Source organism: Diadema antillarum, unplaced genomic scaffold (genome assembly GCF_040938485.1).
Source record: "Diadema antillarum isolate AM-2024a unplaced genomic scaffold, OU_Dant_1.0 seq00000835_RagTag, whole genome shotgun sequence".
Taxonomy (NCBI): domain Eukaryota; kingdom Metazoa; phylum Echinodermata; class Echinoidea; order Diadematoida; family Diadematidae; genus Diadema; species Diadema antillarum.
The window spans coordinates 1,370,569-1,385,846 of NW_027271711.1; the positions used below are offsets into that span (position 1 = coordinate 1,370,569).

The 15,278-nt window shown below is 37.3% G+C and overlaps 1 protein-coding gene across 1 annotated transcript in view; it reads right to left on the reverse strand.

Moving 5' to 3' along the window:
* LOC139740101 (CUGBP Elav-like family member 3-A) overlaps nt 1-12,553 on the reverse strand; it is a 206,999-nt gene extending 194,446 nt beyond the window's left edge. Inside the window, 2 exon segments of the mRNA XM_071650687.1 lie at nt 11,287-11,369; nt 11,977-12,553. Of these exon segments, the coding sequence (XP_071506788.1) occupies nt 11,287-11,369; nt 11,977-12,241 (348 nt within the window). The 5' untranslated portion in view covers nt 12,242-12,553.
* Nucleotides 12,554-15,278: the final 2,725 nt, after the last annotated feature.

The window sequence follows — 15,278 nt, forward strand, 5'->3', positions numbered from 1 at the left end:
TTTTTTTTTTGCTCATTTTTTGTTTTCGTTACAAAAGTTATCCCATATCCTGTTTTGTGTGTCTGTATAATGGTAATAGCAACTCATTAATGTAAACATCATCAACATAATGTATGAAAACATCTAAAAATCTGTAAGATACAACTTTCATTTTATGAAATCATTAAAAAAAAAAAAGATTTTGATAATGTACCTTAAAAATTACGACAATTAAACCCCACACCGTCATACAATTTACCGTTTGGAAATAATAATCTAAAGATGCAGGCTACCACCTATCAGAATGCAAAATAAATCAATCTATGAGTAAAATAAGGGCAAATGGGCAAAAAAGTAATAATAATAAGCGGAAGTGAAGTAAAAAAGTCAATCCCGATCAACACGATTAAGAAGCACGATTAGAAGAGATTTGCTGCGTTTGGATACGATCCTAGACGATCTGATGCGATGATCACGATCAAAAACTAATCGTGTTAATCATAGAAAATTTTTGAACCATCCAAAATTTTCCTACGATCAACGCGATTGCCACGATTGACCTTAAGATCTGATACAATCTGATAAGACCATCACGCTTGCTGCACGATTAAGACCATGATTTCAATCGTGGCGCCAATCGTGATAGTGGGAACCCCGCTTTAGTGACCGACAGATATTTTTGCTCCCTGCAAATACATATTAGTACAAAATATGTATGAATGTATAAAATACAAAAAAAAAAACAAATAAACAAACAAACACACAGAGATTTTATTATGATTAATATTTTGGCATGCACTGCACACCCTTTAGCCACACTCCATGGCATGGTGGTCCTGCATAGGTTGTAAAATTGCACTTTCTTTTTCAATTCATCAGTTACGAGAAGTGCTGAGCATGGTAGAGTTGCATCTGACAAGCAGTTAAGATTTTTTAATTGATCCATATGATTTTTTTTTGGGGGGGGGGGGGGGGCTGTCCATGCAGGGCTGCTACCATAGCACAACAATACACTGGGCAATCAAAGTGTCATAGTTCACTAAGTCATTATCCATGTGTAACAGATCCACTTGATGCACTCTTTATTCATTCCATTTTCAATTCTAAGGATGATTGACATTTGAAAAAAAAATGTACAAAGGGAAAAATAAACAAAATGGGAAAAGTTATGTGCTTAGCTGTGAATGATAAATATCAAGTAGGTGTTTATTGTACATTAAAGGCATTATTTACCATTTGCAGATGAAACAGAAACCCAGCTTTGGTGCTTCAAAATAGTTCTAAATGTGAGTTAGGGATAGAAACAACCAATGTTAACATTTGAATCAGTATGATTTAATGTTAAGTATTGTTCAATATAAAATGTGAACAATAGTTATCATAAAATTGTTTTTTAGAATAAACCGTCTACAGTTATGGTTTAATGAGAAAAATAGTGATATCTCTTTATATTTTAGACTTTATTGCGAAATTTTTGTGGTAGGATCTTTTGTAATACAAATGACCTACACATGCATCAAAATAATGTGATAACTCTAACATTTTTAAAATCACTGAGGCACTCCCAATGGTAAAGCAATACATCTAAGTTCTCACAAGAAGTGTAAAGCAATCTCTAAACTGCTCTTGATCTTGTGTCTTCTCTCTTACTGCTCCAATGCTTTGTTCTTTCCACCCTTCAAGTACCAGTGACATCATATATACATTAAAAATGTGCAAATGGAGTTAAGCCAAAGTAGCTATCATACAGTACTTAGTAAAAGTATTGCTGCCGACCATCATATGTGAGGGATATCAGCTCTGTCTAAAATAGGTTTCTGCAGGAAAGTTACAGCACGAATCAGCTCTCAGCAAGTCTCCAATTGTCTGCCAAATGCCAGGAATGGCAGCAATGCTCCACACATGGGGGAGAGGGTCGCAGAGGTTAAACTAAGACATCTCCCTGCTATGCAGATTACGCGTAACACGCCATCCACTCTTTTTTTGGGGGGGGGGGGGGGGGGGAGGAGAGGGAGGTCTGCACTACAACATTGTGTCTGCCATCTCATAAGACGATTTTACTTGAATATAGTGTTTCAGTTGCCAAAGCCATAATTAATGCTTGACATGAGTATCAAATTAATCCAACTGAATACTGTGATTCCTAATCACTTTAGTATGAACGGCAAAATGAGGCAAGGCATTCTTTAATGTAGGGAAAACAGAGGCTTTTATGACTCAACATAATTACAAAACGACAACATCTCAAACTGTAATCCATGCCATGCTTAAGCTGGCTCAATTAAAGTCAGCACAACCAAAACTTTTACAAATTGGAGACACATCTCTTCACTTTCATGCAAATAACAAATTATGGCCCTAAACTTTTGTGTATTTTCAGGAAGTCCATTTACTGCAATTACCCAACAGCAGATTAGATACTGTACAGTAACCTTTACTGAAGTTAATCTTTGGTTCATGAAATCAAACAGGAATTAACTTTTGTACAAATTATATTAAAGTGGGAATACAAACCTCAACAAGAACACTTTTAGGAAGAGGGGTCATACTTGTTACATTATCATCACTCATAACAGCTGTTATGTGTTGTTGATGAATAAATGAATTTGCAACAAAATCTATTGGGGATAAAACAGGTAACAACAGTCTCAAAACACAACATATTTCATGGCATCCCAGAAAGTGCCAGATGAACCCATGATCTCATTTGGTAGACACCTCCATATCACCTCCAGCTGGCTCATAAAAGGTTGATTTTCGGTAGGCCTACACATATTGTAACAGTGAGGGCATTGCAGCATGATCAATGAGGAAATCTTGGTCTTGGAATTCAACTTTAGGTGTACAGCTTGTTGTAAAGCAGCCTTTCAGACCATTTGTGAAGCTGTTTCCTAAGAAATTATAAGGGACCACGTAAGAAACCCTTAACAAAAACACCTAGAACCTGACATTTCTGAAATCTATTGTCATATTTCTTTATGTCATCAAAGTTCACATGTAACACACTAATAACGTTATCATTAATATCACCTGAACATGCAGCAGGTTTCAGTTGCTCACTTTTTGGCAGTTTTCTACTGTGGTTTCTGCCATTGATTTTGTCATTGGCATCACTAGTGTCATGGCATGACTTTCAGAGACCCTCCTTCCATGCTCATCTGGCAGCCAACCATTTGGCTCTTCGATGTACTTTTATGGGCATGCAGGGGATGGACCAAACCAGTTTCATGGTCGCCTAGCATTTCAGGAGTAAGTGCAGAGGAACCAAGGAGGTTTTGGCAATATATCTACAATGTACCATGTTTATGTATACAGTGTAGTACTTCACAGAGAACTTGCCTAAAATGACATGAAGAGACAGTCTGCACTGTACAACCACAAATGTTCCGCATGCATTTTAATTTCAAGAATTTCTTGAGAGTCAAGATTTGCAAAATTAAAATGTATGCAAAAGTTTCTGTCTACACTATACATTGAATGGCAGTGGCAATTCAAGAAAATGCCATGCTGCCAAAAAGGATGAAAGCTCCAATTTGCAAATATTTTATGCCACCAAAATATCTTGCTTTACAGTAACTAATGGATCCAGAGAAACACTCTCTATTGAACCTCCCAAGTTGGATTTGTTTTACCAAGAACAAAGTATAATGAAATGACAATCAATCTATTGCATCAGATTATATAATGCCAAGGGTAACAAGAGTTAAGCATACATATGAATTAAAAACAGACTTAAAATAACAACATAATTGCAAAGAGCCTTTGTGTTGAGCATTGCATCAATCCCCTTCCGCATAGCCTTTATTTCTCAATAAGTTTATTTACAAAATGAATAAAAAGATTGTATTCCCCCCCCCCCCATGCAACTAATTTTGAATGTCCCAAGAGTAACCACATGCAAGCATTATGGGATGTTGCTTAGTCTTTCCCTTTTCATTTAGCTACTACTCTTGGACAGTAAAATGTTTCATCTTAATTACCTTTATTGGATCATGTAATTATTTGGTCATCCATACAGTAAACGTCTATTCAGTTATGTTTCAAACATATCTTCTTACCTCATTGGCACTACTGGTGCCACTATTGTATTATAGCATCATGTCAGAACACCTGCTAACTGACAATGTGCACTATCTCAGTGGAACTTCAAGAAACATTTCAGGAATATTAATCAATCTTCAGGAACAGGTGAAACCCAATCAAAGTGGTACTATTGCAAGCCATATCAGGATGATTGCAAAATGCATACACCACCACACACCATGCAGGGCTCCCTCACAGTGGCCATGCATCAAATTTCTTAGGCTAATGTGAAATGTGACTCCATGATCATGGGTTGCAGGCTAACAGAGCAGCCTGACGGGTGCTTCGCCGAATTCAATCACAAAAGAAGCATCACATGGCCACATGGGAGATATGAAAGTGATGCCATCAGTTTCTGTTGCAGCTTGAGCTTCTACTTGATCCCCATCCCCACTTTTCTGCCCCTTCCTTGACAATTAAAAGTTTCCATTTATATTCTTTACCATATTTCTGTCTTATGGAGAATGGCATTATCCTTGATCTCATGACTAATGGTGGACCATCTTGTATTACAACTGATGCACTACATCTCACTTGTAGCTTAGAAAGGCAGTCTCTGTCTCATCCGGTTCTTTTCTTCCTGTTCACAATCTCTTTTGCCCTGGAAACCAATTTTTGGCTGGGATTGGGTTACATGCACAGCATACCTACTGAAAACATCTTGGTAAAATGGAAAAATGGAATAAATCAGATTTCTAGTCTTGCCACAAGCTTACGATTTCAGCTACCTAAAAGTTATGTGCACAATTTTAAAGAGCAACTAAATTGTTTCAAGCAGTGCTATGCTGTACCTGGAGTCTCTCATCTTTAGTTAGTTTGAGCTTGAGGTTATCAACAAACTCTTTTGTGTGTGTTGTTGTTTTGTTGTTGTTTTTTGATGGACAGCAATTTCAAACTGTGCCATTACAAAATTCTTTACCTTATAGTGCACTACATCCTGCCTATTTTCTGACAAAATGGAATGAGTACAGAGAACAAAACAAAGGACTGATGATGATCTGGGTAAACATTCTCATACTAATTTGTAAACTGTTATTTGGCATTTCAAAAGGTACACAAAGATGTACTTAAAAAAATAACTTCACTGTTTTTCCATTCACCCACACTAGTTCCATAAACTATAGAGTACATCACTTTTACAAGGTTTTACCACTATTCTCAGAATATACTCCCTTTGGACTTAAATAATGAATAATTCTAAAGGCATTTCTACCATAGAGTTCTATGGATTACATGCAAATGAAAGTACTACTGTAAAAGTAGAGATTGTTGTGGTTACGAAATTCTTGCGCATTTCACGGGACCAAAAACTAGAGTGAAAATAAAAGTACACAAATATTTTTGCTTCTTATATGTACCACTATTAAATGTCTTGATTCCATGGAATTAAAAACACAAGAAATTCATTTTACCTGGCCCAGCATGGAAAATAAAGTTAAAATTATCAATTTTTATAGTATATTTGTTGATGTACTAACTGTACCCCTCAGTTCTGTATTCCAGTTTATTGAAGAAGAAAAAAATCAGAACACTGGACATTTAAAAAAATTACATCTTAAGGTCTTACAATTGATTATCATGCAGGGATAATTGAATGTTAGCTGAGTAATGTAAATGTCGATATTTTAGCATGGTTAATTTTTCGTGCTGTGCGGCTCAAAACCATATTCATGGGTTGTTAAATTTGTGATGCACGATTGTCAATCCATTCACAATGTGCAGAGAAAATTGTGAAAAAGATATTTTCGCAGGTTTTAGGATTCGCGCTAGCCAGAAGTAGCGTGAAATACGTGAACATTAATGTACCGCTCAAATTTCTGTGTTTACAGTATTAATTATCACCACCACAAGGAAGTACATCAATGCACATGGTACTCAGTAGCTCAGAGAGAACTGGAAATTGACATGTCATTTTAAGTCTCTAAAATTTTGAGAAATAAATTTATGAATCATCAAACATGCCCAATAAGTACCACATTCTGCACTCCTGCACACAGTCTGCATTTCTGCACACAGATTTACTCTTGTTGTGTATCAATCACACCTTCTACCAGCTGGTATATTGAGGGTTTTACTGTCTATAAATAAGTGAGGTGAATACGGATGGCATCATGTTTGTTTTGTTTCATGACAGCACAGAGGAATACCTCCAACACATATCTCACTCTCCTTTGAGGCAGTTCTAAGGACTCGGCTATCTGTGATAGCATTTTGGATGCATTAGAGGGGATACAAATATACCAGATCTAAAAGGGTCTGGTAAAACTCTGTGCACGAGGTGACTTCAGCAACATGATTTTCAGAGGGGCACAGCCCGAAGGAAAATAGTAAGTACTATGAAGTCACCAAAGGCACATAGTTTTTAAAACCGGTACCTTAGCAATGGCCTGGATATAATTACTATCTCCGCCAAGGAAAGAGGTTACGTTTTCATTGACGTTTGTTTGTTTGTTTTTTTGTCTGTTTGCAAAATATCTCAAAAAGTTGAGAACGGATTTGAATGAAACTTGCAGGAAAAGTTGATAATTAAGACAAGGAACAGATGATTAAATTTTGGTAGTGATCTGGGAATTTCCATCGATTCCAAGGATTTTTGATCTTTTGGTATATAGGGTCAATGAGTTATAGTTCAAGCAGTGCATATATGAGGCATACACAAACTAGAGCACATGCTCTGCTCGAGGAGCCGTGCAGCAGGAAGCTAATAAACAAAAGGCTTCTATATTGTGAAATTGGGCAATTTTCAGCATGCTTGTATGCGTGGAAATGAGTTGCTTGGTGGAGGTCTGCAACTCTCCAAGTGCTTTTCTAGTTTCAAGAGTAACAGTAAAGTATGTGGGATTTACTGATGAGGTGCTGTTTACAATGAGCAGTTGACCAATCACCCAAGTCCATTCCTTCAACTCACAAAATTACACATATAAGTCATCACCTGCACTGTGCGATACTCATTTATTTGTACCCGGAAAACCTAACCTGTCTTCTCGCAAAGCAAAGACATCATGTTCGGTCAAAAAAACTATACTGTATACTCATGATGTAGGGAGTTAATCAAGTTGAGCGGTCTGCGATATTGTCTCATACACTAACTACTTGATACTTGATAGTGGTAATGTAACCCCTCTTGCAGCTCCAAAAAGCTACTGTAAAACGAGGAATGTTCGCGTGCTTTTTAATTTCGCGAATTTCGCGAGCGGCAACATTCGCAAAATTAAAATACACGCGAAAGTTCTTGCCTACACTACAGATGTGATAATATGCATTGGATGTCAGTGGCAAGTCGCGAAAATTTCATGCTGCGAGAAAGGCCCTCGGCTCCAATTCGCGAAATTTTCATGCCGCAAATATATTGTGTTTTACAGTATACTGGGAATGAACTACTCGTGTGTTGATGGGAGGCACTACAGTGATGAACTCTATTTACAATAAAGGTGTGCAATGTGCAAGTAAAATTCGAATACATCCTTCTTTTAAGGATGAGGAATCCAGAAGAAGGCTGCATATAAAATATGCATTTCTAGTGACAGTACATTTACTTATAATCATCAGCAGGATTTATTTATTTTACTATTTCCCTCTGAGGGTGATAATAGAACATGAATATCTTGATGGGATACCGTAAGGAATTTCATAGTGGAAATATGCTTTGTCACTTTCAGTGTTCTCAACAAATCAGTGAACAAGAAATAAATTGTGAGAGATATAGAACACAAATAATTATTACGTGGATTGACTGAATGTAGAAATAGAAGTGGAACATATTCAGTTTGAGGAAAATCCAACAATCCATTCAAAAGTTGGAAATTTTTAAAGTTACGGTATTGCCATCGCTTGCTAAGAAAACTACAAGTTGTGATGTTACGGCTGGACAGCTAGCAAAGAGGTGAAGCACTTGGCTTACCACATTCACAAGACAAAGGAGTAATATAAAGAATAATTTACCATTTGCAGGTGAAACAAAAACCCAGCTTTAGTGCTTCTAAAATGTGAGTTGGGATATAAACAACCAAGATGTAAAAATTTGAATCAGTATAATTAATGTTAAACTTTGTTAAATATACAAAATATGAACAATAGTTATATAAAAACATTTCTAGACTAAACCATCTACAGTTATGGTTTACTGAAAAAAATAGTGATATCTCCTTACAGTTTAAGCTTTGCATAAACACATTGGCATCAAATGTGATATCTTGAACATTTTAAATCACTACTACCAATGGTAAACAGTACCTTTAACTTAAAGGTTCGTGGAATTCTTTATGTTGGTGTCCTAACTGCAACATCATAAACTGAGCTAGTCGTTTATCAAGTGATGCCAGTGCCAAAACTTTAAATACCGGTATTCATAACTTTTGAACCAATAATCTGACTTAACTTTCTCAAACTTCACTGATGTGTTCTACAAATGTCTCTGCATCCACTCCCCTTCATATTATTCTTTCACTTGCTTTACATCAATTACATGTGACCGCTTTGATGTTTCCTTGCATCCTCAATGACAAAAATCTAACATTCATGAATGCAATACAGCTCAATACAGATTCTGTTCCCACACCACTTGTTTTTTAATTAAGGATGACCAAAGTTCAATAGTGTCAGGATGGTAACAAAAGAAAACTGGCTTGCTTTGATCTTCACTGCAGTCTCTCCTGAGATCAGGTACACATTTTCAGCATTAGTCATCTCCAATATTCAAGCGTTTTTGCCAATGAAACTGTAATTCCTAAGCAATAAACTGGGGAAACAACAAAATATATTACTGGTATCCTCAAGAGTCCAACTGAAAAGTAGCAGTTATCAATGATATTTATGGCATCAAACTGACAGAAACAGATGAATATCATGACATACTGCTAATTCATCTTATCATTTGTAAAGGAACACAGTTTCCACTTTTCACCACCCCCACATAATTACAAAGATTTGTTCTTTGCTATTATTGTATGAATACATGTGTACTTAGCAATGAATCTCTTCTAACAAAGGAGCACAGGAAAGGTGATGGGAAAAACAAGAAAACATGTTAACAATGCATATTTTGCAAAAATGCTCATGAACATCAATAAACACAAAATACGTACAAGTCACTGATTTGAAACTGTACTTTGACAACTTAGATAAAAATCTAGAACATACACTTTTATGTTCTACTGTTAAATTTGAGTTGTGGAATTTCTATGTCCGAAAATTTCTGTATTTTATATCACAGGGCCCTGTGGAACACCATGTACAGTGTACATGAACAGGCTATCCAGTCTATCTTTAAAAATGAGCAAACAAATGAATAAAGAAATTAATGAAAAAATAAATTTATGAAGGAGAGTAAAAAATTCTTTAAAATGGTTTAGCTATAAGTACTGTTTTCCATAAGTCTGTAACCGTAATGTGTTTTTGCCGATCAAGTGTCTCAGAGTATCTGAACATAAGGACTTGTCTACAGAAAGCAAGTATGTATGGTGGTTCAATTTTTGTTCCTTTTTTGTAGTCTTGTTTTTCACATTGTAGATATTTAAGGGGGCTATTTTTCTGAAATGAAAGTATCACTTTGCTATTCATTTGAAGCTTTGAATTTTTTAACAGTTCGTATTCACGTCCAATCTTAAAGGCATTATTTACCATTTGCAGCTGAAGCAAAAACCCTGCTTTAGTGTTTTAAAATAGTTCTAAAATGTGAGTTAGCCTGTTAGGGATAGAAACAACCAATGTAAAAATGTTGATCAGTATAATCAATGTAAAAGAATCATTAAATTATAAAATGTGAACAATAGCTATGATACAGTTGTTTCTCTAATAAACCGTATAAAGTTATGGTTTAGAAAAATAGTGATATTTCCTTATATTCTTGGCTTTATTGTGAAATCTTTATATATGATAGAATGTTTTGTGATACAACTGATGTACACATATGCATCAAATGTGATAACTCAAACATTTTCAAAACTCTGCTCCCCATGGTAAACGATACCTTTTAATGAAACTTCAACATTTTATTTCGGGGGGGGGGGGGGGGGGGGCTGATTGCCTAGAAGGTATTTACAGAACATGTGCGGAATTGCACTGTTACATTAGGATTATTTCTTTTCTATGGTCAAATCACATATGAAATTTAAGAACAGAGATGAAAGAATCCTTAAAGACACAAAAAAACTGTTAAACATTTTCAGATCGAAATATATATATACATAATGAAACTATTAAAGCAAGTTCTCTAATACCTCTTCAAAATTGAGTCAAGTGATATCATTTCAATGCCTGATAACATTTGCCAGCCTGCCATTCTTCAACTTGTCTTATCAAAACTAGTTCTGACTAGCCAATTTCTTGCCATTTTTTTCTTTACATTAACAGCAATGTAATATAGGCCTACCCTACACTTGTGTTGACATGTAGTATGAAAAGACTTGTCTTTTTAAAATATTCTGAATGCGTAATTTTGAGTGAGAAAATATCTGTGATCACCACAATACAAAGAATACCCCGCTTAGAGATAAATGCCTCGAAAATAATAGTAAACACATGTTAGGCAGAAACCTATCTTAGAAAGCCTTGGTAACACCACAGTGTGAATATCTAATTTCTATTAAGTATTGCAAAACTCTGTCACATTTATGCACATCTGCATTTTCTTGTCACATAAGTGACGAATTAATAAAGCAGAGTCAATACAAAGTTAACAGATAAAATTCAAGCAACACAGTGCACCAGTGACAAAATTTGTACTAGTCACAGCTTCTTTGGAAGCAATAAAGAGTGATGCTAGGTGGGTACAGTGGAGTGCAATAAACACCTCTCTGGTTCAATGAATGAAGTGGCATCAACTATCAGATGCCAGACAATGTGATAAAGAAACCTGGCAAACAAGATACACCTCATTGCACTTACACACTAATTCAACCAAGCCTTTTCGCGTGCCAAAACAAAGAGGGAAGTTATTTTGGACAGTTACTTTTTACTAGAAGGTTTACTTGCTACTGTATTCAAGATCTTCATAGCAGCCCAGCTTTTGGGTACATGACAAAGAGCATGGGAAAAAAAGAGCTACTCTACTGCCAGTATGAATGGGTCTTTGTGGCATTGATTGATACTACCTATAGTAGCATTCAGTGCCGCGCCAGCTAAGCTAAGGGACAAGGGGTCAACTTACAATGGCAGACAAAGTCGACTCACATGGGGACAGAAAACTCTCATATAGACATGAAGGAATGGCTTCCACATACATACCCCAGGCAACGTCTTCTGTTCATGGAGAGCCTTCTGTGCACGGATGGCACTGTCTCTGTCACAATATGTCAAGAAGGCACAGCCTGTCATATTCAAAGGGGCAAGATGACAAAAACAAACAGATAATCATTTTGCAAATTTATGACTTACAGACTTTCTTTTCCAATTATTCTGAGTGATGGAAAGTGATACCAACTGAGCATGCCCTTCTTCTGCAGTATGTTACGTCACAAAAAAAAAAAAAAATGGTAATAATAATATTGTGAATATCAAGCATTATTAACATCATTATGTTGGGTCAGGGACTTGTATTGTGTATCTAACACACACTTCCCTGCCTTGGGTTCTTTATCCATAGCTCCAATCTGCACAGAAAGGCAATGGTCTGCACAACCACTTCCAGGAGAACCAAATAGAACCAATCAATTAAACAAAAATAAAAACAAAAACAAAAACAAACAACAAACAACAAAGCAGAATCAGAAGCAGCACCATGACCTTTGCTCATGTGAACCTCATGCAAGCATCAACAGTTGAGGAGCATGCAAATGGCAGAAATTCGAAACACAAATTTATAATGAAACATAATAAGCCACTAAGGTGCCGCCACTAACATTTAATATAACATCAAGTTCCTTGTTATTCATTTTCTATACCAAGGCCATAGGTCTACACAGAACATCATCACACCTTTGTGCACGCCGGTGTATCTGTCCCTGAGTACTGTCAACTCGTAGATGCGTCCATATTCTTCGAAGATGGGTCGCAGGTCTTTCTCCTCCAGGTTCCTAGGTATCTGTCCCACAAATAATTTGATAGCGTCATGGTCTTTCATTGGAATGGTCTGGGGTGCACAAGAGACTCCGTTGGGCTTGCCTGATTGCGAGACTTGGTTGCCGGTGGGTTGCTGTGTGTCAGGGGCGCTTGCTAGCTGTGTGGCTGCCATGTTCGTCATATTGGATGCAAGAGGTGACAGGAGGAGGAGAAATTTCCGGGCGTGCGCGTGTACGTGTGTTGCCGATATGAGAAAGTAGTATAGTCCTCCCGATTGCCGTGGAGATGTTTACAGGGATGATGGAACTGTTTGACACATAAGCGATATTACCACAAACTCGCGCCCGTGCCTAGATAGTGTAAAGATGCTACAAAAAATGGAAGTACACCTATTTAAAATGTATTGCATGGATTTTACAGTTTTCGACGAAGATCAACCAAGAATTACACTGGCACCGAAATAAAGCGTTCACAAGACACACGTACGCACACGACCCAGGCGGACGACACAAACAAGTCGAACGGCTGGAGCTGTGGAGAAGCCTTTTTTTTTTCTGATCAGAAAAGAAACCCTACGACGTGATCTGACAGAAGCTAGGTCCTATGCAAATGAGTGTGCATAATTCATCACAACAAAGTACGTATTTCCATCACAAAATGAACCCGTTTCTATGCTTTCCTCCGTTTGGTTGGAGAATGCACACAGGCGAGCAGAGCAGGCGAGATGGAGCAATTGTGGAGGACGCGTCGATTAGTGAGCAGGGGGGCGAAGAAGTATTTTGGTTCTTTGTTCGCGTGGCGAGGAACCAGGTGCATACAGGAGTTTGAAACGGAAACTCTCTACCTCTCACCTCCCTGAATACACTATAGAATTAATAACCAAAACGGTTACTCACTACTAAGATAAAACAAGATATCCAATTCAAACAAAGGTTCTGATGTTACTTCATGCTGACATTTTCATGAGACATATAACGAGGAGCAGTTTTTGCTGATGGGCCCCGTCAAACATTAATTATCCAGTGACATACCACACCGTTGTGAAAAAAAAGAGTATTTCGAATTTAATGGGAACATTACTCCTTTGGACGGAATACTGAGTAACCTAAGCATGGAATCTTAACCCACTTCTCATAAGTTTTCCTTAGGGTCATTCTATTCACAATAGTACGAACAGTAACTCAGCAAAGAGCATTTTCTCGCCAATTGGTCGAGAAGCCATGTAATTCACCCCTATCAAAATTATAGGATCGTCCAGCAATCTTTTAGCCTGATTATCATCCAGCACGCAAACCCCAATAAACTCACATTTAGCATAGACAGACCTTAATGAAGGGACCCATCGGAGTGAATATCATATCACCAATTATTGCTAATCATTTCATATTTGCGATAAAGTGAAATATGGTGGAAATGCAAACGTTACCTATAAAAACTGATGTTTATGGTACCTTGATAGAATATGGGTTTTATCTTGAAATTTATCTTCTGTCTTTAATCAAATGCACGCACGCGCACACGCACACACACACACACACACACACACACACACACGCACACACACACACACACCATACAACACACAAAACACATACTTTCACAAATCAGATTTCTGGCAGTTGCCTGTACCATTATCTTCTCGTACTTATGGGCGAACAAAATTAATAACAGTGTGTCTTCAAGCAATGCAATAAGGGCGTTACTGTAAGTATAATTATATAGCGGTTGGCTGGACGTCTGAAAACAATATACTTCATGAAACACCAAAATGTGTGAATGGTTCGAATGTCGCTTCATTTGCCATGCAGTGTTATCATTGGTATTTGTGCTATGGTATTTGCGGCGCAGAAGAATATAGGTACATAGGTTTTGCGTTTTATAAATTGACATTGTTATTATTACTATTGTTATCATTGTCATAATTATTTTGCATTCTCGACGTCAGGGTTATGGGATCTTTTTCAAGAACAAGACAACACACAGAAAGCCACAGCCACAGGAACAATGAGCAAACAAAGACAAAAACAGAACGCTGAACAAGCCAACAAGTCCGGTACTATCCATGGCCCTTTGTCGTTAACGCAAAGGTCCTCCCTCCTCATGTCGGACATGTGTACGTTGTGTATCGCGGTCCACTTGTGTAGCCAGTTTGCACCTGCTCAGTAACACACAAACGATCAATACGGAACAAAGGGGACCGGTAATGACTAGGGGAAAGAAAGAAAAAAGGGTAAAAACGTCGATAGGGATTATGCGTTTTCTCGTGGATGGCACGCGACCTCGTTTGGGCTGGCATTGCCTTCTAGCTGTACCTATCGACAGTCCTCCACTTGTCATTCCTTTCCGAATTCTTTTTCTTTCTCCTTCATGTGTCATTGTTGTACGACCTTATGTCACCTGGCACGCTGTTCCTTTGTCTTTGATATTTTCACGCCCTTTGTGTTTTTTCTTTCTAAGTATATTGATATTGGAAACACCTTCCTAGACATTCCTCTGCACGTGATGACAAGACACAAATAAGAAAAGAAGAAAAAAAAAACCGATCGTAATGTTGCAGGTTGTTTATGTGTTTTTCTTAATCACGCTTTTGTCCGTAATGTCAAGATTCCAGGGATTAGTAACTTCTCCTTGAGTTTACACTTATTGTTTGTTTGTTTGTTTGTTTGTTTGTTTTTGCAATCTTTCTGTTATGAAATCACATATACATTTCCCAGGCAACACAGCTCTATAATGAATACAATAAGCCAGTTCGCAGTTCCACTTTGCGCATGAGCAGAAAAAAGGTCATTCGTACCAACAGGCATGTTGATTTTTAAATTCACTGGGATAAGCATCTGTGATGTAGTGATTATTCATGAAATCCTTATAAATGCTGCTTGCTTAGCATATCCACCTGACAGCAAAAGTGGTATTTGGCTATAACAATAGAAAGAGATTGTTATTCATTCAATGCAAAATAATGAAATGGATGCTTTCCCAAGTGTTAACTGACCGATCATTGTGGTCATCTGGTCTACGCAAGTTAATTCTTTGTTTGAACAGGATTGATGAATCCCATAAGTTGTTACGCAAAGCTTATGCTATGCATTATGTCGCTCTGGAAACGAGTGAAGTGCCCCTAACCGGCTGAGAAAAAGAAAGGTCATTCGTACCAATGTGCCCATGAGCTAACTCCGAACTGGCTTATTGACCTGAAAGGTCTTTTTCTTTGTTTGATA